At 40.8% G+C, this 7,452-nt stretch overlaps 1 protein-coding gene across 1 annotated transcript in view; it reads right to left on the reverse strand.

Moving 5' to 3' along the window:
- The window catches only part of ARID5B (AT rich interactive domain 5B (MRF1-like)), a 107,459-nt gene that overhangs the window by 18,471 nt on the left and 81,536 nt on the right, over positions 1 to 7,452 (reverse strand). Inside the window, exon 6 of the mRNA XM_009889803.1 lies at positions 1,145 to 1,242. Within this exon, the coding sequence (XP_009888105.1) occupies positions 1,145 to 1,242 (98 nt within the window). The remainder of the gene's footprint in view (positions 1 to 1,144; positions 1,243 to 7,452) is intronic.

Genomic DNA, 7,452 nt, shown 5'->3' on the forward strand with positions numbered 1-7,452 from the left:
GGAAAGAAAAGCTCTGTCTGACACGCACAGCAATTTGCTCTGCTGCTTGGCTCAATCTCTAGAAAGCTTCTAACTCCAACTTTTATAGGGGCATTACACGCTACTTCTTTGTGCATCCAAATCCTTATGTTGCAGATGTCTCCTGAAAATGAGGGCAATCAACCGCCCCCTCCATGAGGAGGGCAGCATCTCCCTTGGAGGACCCAACACATAAGGAACTAAAAGAAGGTGAAAAACTGCCCAATGAGCACAGCTCTGCTGTGCCGCTTTGTGCACAGGCAAGCACAATCTCTTCCTGACCCCAACAAAGTAACTTGTTTATGCCCAGGAACAAGAGACTGGACTTTCCTTATCTGAGCCTGAAACTGCAGAGCTTTTATTAACATTTGCTTCTCTAAGGGGAAAGGAAAAAAAAAAAAGAGAAAAAAGGAGGGAAAAAAAAGAAAAAAAAAAAAAAGAAAAAAAAGGGAAAAAAAAGAAAATAAGAGAGTTGTTTCTAAAAACCATACCAAACCAAAACAACATTCCAGCTCCAGTATTTTATTCAATGCATGCTGGCTTCACAAGCCCTGGAAGTTATTATCTACATGGGAAGAATAAGAAATCAACAGTTCTGACCAGCAACAATGGCTGCAGAAAAAGAGTGTTTGGCAGCAGCTTGCAGGCAGGGAGGAGGGCAGGCATGCAATGAAGAAGAGGAATGCAATGCTCTGCATGACCTACAACATTAACAGCACCCTGCATTGTGGGCCACCCCATTATTTTGATCACAACCACAACTGCTTAATTGGTATTCCTAAAAAATGACAGAAGACAAGTGTTTGCATCAATTAGCTGTCGTTTCTTATTTTTCCTTGAGTATGTTTTGCTCAATTTTTCAGCTTCTTTAACCGGAAAGCTGTTGTAAAAATTAAGATATGTAACAAAGAAAAATCAGATGCTTGTTTTATTTATTTAGTCACTGGAGACATACACTCTGGTTTAAATTACAATGGATTATCTGACTAAACTGTTGGGGGAATATTTTCTATATCTTTAAGAAGCCTCTCTCTCTCTCTTTCTCTAATTCTTTATAAAACGCTTTGAAGGCTCTCCAAATTAATTTTTTCATTATTAAACAAGCATTTCAGATTTGTTATCTTACCTTTCATAATGTCTGCGAGTACATGTAGCAGCACTTGTGCTTCCAGGGTTACCACCTAATTCATCATAAATATGTTTCCATTGTCGACGGGCTGTTATCTGTAAAAATGGCAATGGAAAATTTAATCTTGCATCTTTACAGATTCTACAGCGTTTGAGTTCACAACAACAAATGCATATGTGACACTTTCAGAACAGCATGTACTACAAGCACTATAAAAGCCCCTACAGAATATATAGAGTGCACAGAGCTTTGGGTGTCTTTTTTTTTTTTTTTTTAAGTTAACACTACGTCTATTTTCTTCCTCTCTAAAATGGAGTGATCTGACTGATTCATTATCAAGTCACAAGCAATATGGCCTCACAAAAGAGAATCTCAATCAATATAGGGTCATTAACCATCAGAAGTTATGCAGACAAATCCCACGGTGAATTACGAAAATGAAGCTCAAACCATACTCAGCACAAATAATGATTACATAGTTATTTTAACTGAATTAGAGAAAATAAATCTGCTGCAAAACCCAAATCCACCACAGAATTCTATAAATCCACAAAAGCAGAGTCCGTAACTCTATATGTTACAAGCTGTTTATTTTTATCCATTTATGTCAGTAAAATATATAGATCAAATAGTAATGAAATCTTAACATACTCCAATGTTAATATTTGAGCTATGTACTTTATTGGACCGCGCTGATGAAAATAAACATCTTGTAACATATTGAGTTGCATACCATGGTTCTGTTTTTTTGTACAGAAATTAGGATTATACAGAATAACAGATGGAAGACCTGGCAAAAGAATTGTTTCTGAATACCACTTCATTATTTTCTATATTCTGCTATATTTAAAACAGGAAGAAAAACAGGAATAGGACAAGCACAACAGATCACCCTCTTTTGCCTGCAGCTCATAAAGAAGGCCAGTGGAAAATTGTGGGGGCAATTTGGGAGAATTTTGTTGTTTTCTGTGGAATGCTGTGGATTTTAATATATTCAGCCCTGGAGGCTTCTTCAGAGTTACCCACAGAGAAGTCAATGGCATTTGTTGAGGAGCTAAAGGCAGCAATCAAGAAGAAAACAAATATTACAACTTGCAATCTGAGGCCTGTAATTTTAATCTAAACAGAAGAGATAGCTACCATCATTAAATATTACAGGGTAAGAGGTGTTTCTTTTTCGCTCAATATAAAAGGAAAATCCTTCCTTTGCAGAATTCATTCTCTGAAGCCAAAAGCATTGCTGGAGACTTATCATTTGATCATGTCACAATTTCTTCAAGTTTATTGTTTGTACAGTTCTCCTTTCAAAAAATCAGCACCTCACACTCACTTTTAGGACCTGTACATAGTTTGCACCTATAGATCCTTGAAAAAAAAACCAAAAATGGGAGTATCTTATCTTAAAAATCATTTAAAGCAAAATGGACGGACTGCCTTCACTAATTTTATTTTCTGTCTTCTGTAACCAACCCAAAGACCACAGGCACAAGAGCGAGACTGCAATTCAAGGATCAATTCTGCATAAACCAGTTTTTTAAATAAAAATCAAACACTCATCTGAGGAAAGGTTCATTTTAAGCCTACTTTGTTTAAGTTCTTATGCTGTCTTTTCCCCAGGCTACCCACACTTTTACCTATTATTATTACTAAAGGTGTTGAAGAACTGGAGTGCTAATCAGCGATAAAGAACATCACCTCCTGAGAATATGAATGGATGCTCCTTCTGCAACCTGAAAGGTCAAAAAAGAGCTGGACCAAGTACCCTGCTGTGGAGGAATGCCTGGATGGGAAGCTACCTCTGGTCCAGCCTCACACACCTATTCCACCAGACCTCGGAACAGGCAAAGGACAGAGGCACGGCTAGACAGCCCTTGCCTTCTGGTAGCTCCCCAAAATCACAGATCCCCTGAGGACTGCTGCAAATGGCTGTATTTTAAATCGTGTCTCTGGCAGCCTCACAGACTAGGGGAATAAAGAGACACAAAGCCAATCTGGGGTCTGCGCTCTGGCTCTCTGGCAAGCACAGCCTGGCTGGTTTGCAAGGCTGTGGGCCAGGACCTGGTGCTTTGGCTAAGTACAGTGATGCTGTGCAGAAGCTATAAACGACAGCAAAGGATTAGTCAGCAAGAGGACTACTGCAAGTCCCCCGTTTAAACATCCCGATGTGACTAAGAAACATGTTCTCCCTTTTTAAAAGGAGAGTGGTAACCTTAGAGCTGAAGTCTCATTAACTGTGAGCTGACTCAAGAGTCAAGCTGGAACACCAGTAAACACAACCATGTTTGAGGGGAAAAAGGAATCCGTTTGAAATAATTTTTGGTGTCCCTCTCCTCTAGGCTGTTTAGAATAATAGTCTTTACACAAACAGTTGCCCAGCTTTATCCAATTCTGCCTCTGCAATGGACCAGAACTTCTTGGCAATTAGCAGAGTAGTGCCCTCCCATGTCCAGAGCTTAGTTTAAATTTTACATTCCGTGAAACGATTGTTAGCCTAACAAAGCTGGGGGTTGAGTTTTCCCCTGCTTCTGAAAAGTTTAGTTTCTATGCTTAATAAACTTCGTAAGACTAAAGTAACTGATAAATTACATCCTTAAACAATCTGAGCAAAATGCTGCACTGCGGAAACTTCGCAGTTGTCATGCGGGGCAGCACTGCTCAAGTCGGACGCTCACGCTGGCCACGTCCAAATCACAGACTGCTTTCTTTTCTCATACAAGTCCCTCCCAGCCACCACAGTGACTAGGAACCTCCCGAGGAGCCAGGAAAAGACAGTGCTTGCCAATGCTTTGCTTATGGTTGCTGTTCCTACCAAAAACGCCTGCCTTGGCTGCTTTTACACAGCAGATTTAACTCTGAAAGGGCTCATATGTGTTCCCTGTTAGTAATACGTTCATGACCAGGGCACATGAGGAACAGAAAGGCAGATAACAAAAGGTATGAAAATGGTAAAACATTTCAGCTGCCTGGTAAGGGAATTTCCCATAAACATTCAGCAAGTGTTAGGTTTTTTTAGGGGCATGGAGCTATAGTGGTGTAAGACAACCAAGACCCTGCAAAAGCTTTAGCAAATGTTCCGAGCACTTTCGTTTCACACTTTTGATTAATTCAGCTTCAGTTTCCTGATGTAAGTTGATCCGCTCCAGTAGATAACATACAGAAGACAAAGAACCTTTGCTGCTTTAGTTCTTCAATTTGATCTTCCCTACTCCTACCAGTATATACATCCCCCTCAGTGCCCGCCACATTTCTAAGAGTGCAGGATGCTCCATGCTTACCCATTAATCAGGGCAATTGCACAGGCCAGTCTCATCTCTGACAGCTTCCCATTCCAATGCTGGCTTTAGTTTTAAAGTAGTCTGGTTTGCAGACCCCTCCCACAATTTGTTCCAACCTATAGCTTCACAATCCTACAGTTGGTCTCACTGGAAGCCAGGAGCTTTGAAAACCTCCGTGACATCTTTCCCAATCAGCAGAATTTGGAGTCAAGCAAGAGACTGGTCTGCCCAGGGATCTGAGCGCAGATCTAACCTGGTTCCTATAAACACAGTATTAGCCAGTGACTGGTACTCAAGAACAACCAAATAAAACCAGCGAACTTATCTACTAGTGGACTGTTTATACACATGCTTTTAATGGTGTCTTCAGCTTTGAGAAATCTTAAGGTCTTCTGCACTGCAATCCCAGCTCCCTTCCTCATGAAAAGACTTCTTGCTTATTTCCTGCTGCAAATCTAATGGGGGATTTTCTGGTCATGGTATGTGACGTTCACAACACACTTCAAAACAGAGCTCTGTATTAGCTCTGTATGGAACAAACCCAGGTAGCTTTGCATTCCACTGATATATCAGTTTCTTAGGGCCTGCTCAGACGCAGGACTGCTGTATTGTCAATCATTAATTTTTAAAAACTAAAGCACTTTACTGTTGCTTCCAGGAGGCAGCAGCTAAATGGGATCCCACCAACCTTCAGCAAAATTTAAGCTGCCACACACTGAAGGTTAAGCTCCACCTAATTTTCTTTTTACTTTTTATCTTTCTAAGACATCCCCAGGTAGAGTCCATCCAGCATCACAGCCTTCTGCAAACATGCCAAGGCACTGCTTTTGTGTTGGCTCAGAAGGAAAAATGCCACTTCATGACTTGCCAAGGACAACTCTTCAGGTAAGTCCTGGAAGTTTCCCATCTACGCATATCTGCAGCTTTTACTGACTCAACTTAGGGTGACTGAGAAAATTCCAGGCAATAGCTATTAAATGCCACTGCAACTGAGCTCCCTAGAACGTGACATTGTTTTGTATTTCATCCAGAGATTTGGGGACATTTTAAATCATTCATCCTGTGAAGGTCTGCCATAAAGAGTGCTTTCCAATGCACTCTCCTATTATTAGTAACAAAGATGCTCATTTCATGTATCTTTGTTTAACAGGAACATGATCCCACCAATTCCAAAGAGACAGCTTCATCTGTTAAGGACTTAAACCAATTTATATGGGTTGCTATTTTTATTAAGCCTGTATTATGTCCAACAAGAAGTACATGGGAGTGTGCTATTACACAGTTATAGACGACAACTACCTAAGAATTAGTAATCAACCAGATAATGGACAGATGAGAAATCACCCTTACAAGTACTCTAACTAGAAAGCCCTTAAATATGACATATGACACACAATCATGACTTGACAGTACTAGATATCCCGTATGTATATCCTGAATGTACAGGTAATACTCTGTGTCAAGCCTCACTGGATCCCTTCCAGCCTCTGATACATGACAATAAAGGGTAGTCAGACAGATGGCTAAGAAAGTTGTTCTCTGCATCTCAAATCCAATCCCTGGCTGTTTTCATTCACTTCTAGATCCTTAACCGACAGGCCTGGACTCAGAGGTCTTGCACTACCCTGGGAATCTGGGCCAAAGCTGGAAAACACCATACATAATCTCTGCTTCTTTCTCAAAGATGTTTTTAAAGCCCCATCGAAGCATCTATACACGAACAAGGTGGACAGGGCAGGGGATGAAACTGAAAATGGGCTGTCATTGTTTTGCCAAACACAAGGGTGTAAAGTTTGCAACTGCTTTAACTGGGAAGGCTTCTACACTTGTTAGTAAAAAAATAGTCATCTGACCACTCGAAGTTCCTATATGTGATTTTAACCAATCTTTTATTTGTTTCCTGTTCATAAAATGGCTGTCACATGCTGAAGCCAAATATCTGCTTTTCTTTACAATACTTTCAAGGGAAAAGACCCATTTCTATCTCAATGCACAAACCAGAAACTCGTGAAATTTTAAAACAAGTTAAAGATGATGAAACCCTTATAAGGGACAAATGACTTGTTCAAGTCAGATGGAAGGGTCCATGGAGATAAATGCATATTAATCAGGGTAAGTTCAAGAAAGCCTTTGCTTTGCACGTGACATCTCATCATCAATAGATACTGGCACTGTGCATGTGAGCGGTGGATTCTGGTCATTACTGAACTACAGCACTCAAATCAAAATTTCTACATCTAAGCAGAACTGCCTAAGATTCTGGAAGTGATACTGAGGTCCATGTCACCCCAGTCATCCACTGCCTTGCTGAAAAATGAAACACGAATCAAACACCAAAGCCTCTCAGCAATGCTCGCCATGATAAAATATACGCAAACAAATGCAGCTTGGCAAACTCAATGAATATCAACTGGCCATAAAATAATAAAAAACAGGGTGTGCACAGGTCAAAGTATTGCAACAGCTATTGGTTTAACATTCAGGGAATGTAAAGCAAAGGCAGATCCATATTGAGGATGAGACTGTTAGCAGAAGAGAATGAGGTCAGGAAACCTCATGGTCCATGTACAACCTAAACTGCATCCCAACAGTCCTCCCAAATTCAGCTATTCCGCAGAGAGCATAGACACCACTTGCATCCATAAAACCAGGATCAGGCTCATCGCTTGAGCCAGAGTCACTCTCAAACCACAGCTGGGCTCCTGGCTATGTCAGAGGGTGTGAGCTATGCTTGCCTTGCCATTTACTGATCAGCAAGCAATTGCTTAGTTTCTTCTCTGTGAAGAACATTGGTACATGTTCTATGTCTCTATAGTACCTTTTCATCAAAGGTGACAAATGCCCCTAAACAACAGCGAACATCTATCACTGAGAAAAGGACAGGAGCTTTGAGACAAGGGCGGACTGATGCTACTCCAGATGACGTTCTCATGTATGTGACCCTTCCCCTCTGATCCTCTCATGTTTCTGCTACTGGTGGTAGACCTGGCTCTTGGGTGTTGTGCTCACAAACTCACCATCCCATTCCTG

The sequence above is a fragment of the Charadrius vociferus genome, unplaced genomic scaffold (genome assembly GCF_000708025.1).
Source record: "Charadrius vociferus isolate BGI_N301 unplaced genomic scaffold, ASM70802v2 scaffold738, whole genome shotgun sequence".
Taxonomy (NCBI): Eukaryota; Metazoa; Chordata; class Aves; order Charadriiformes; family Charadriidae; genus Charadrius; species Charadrius vociferus.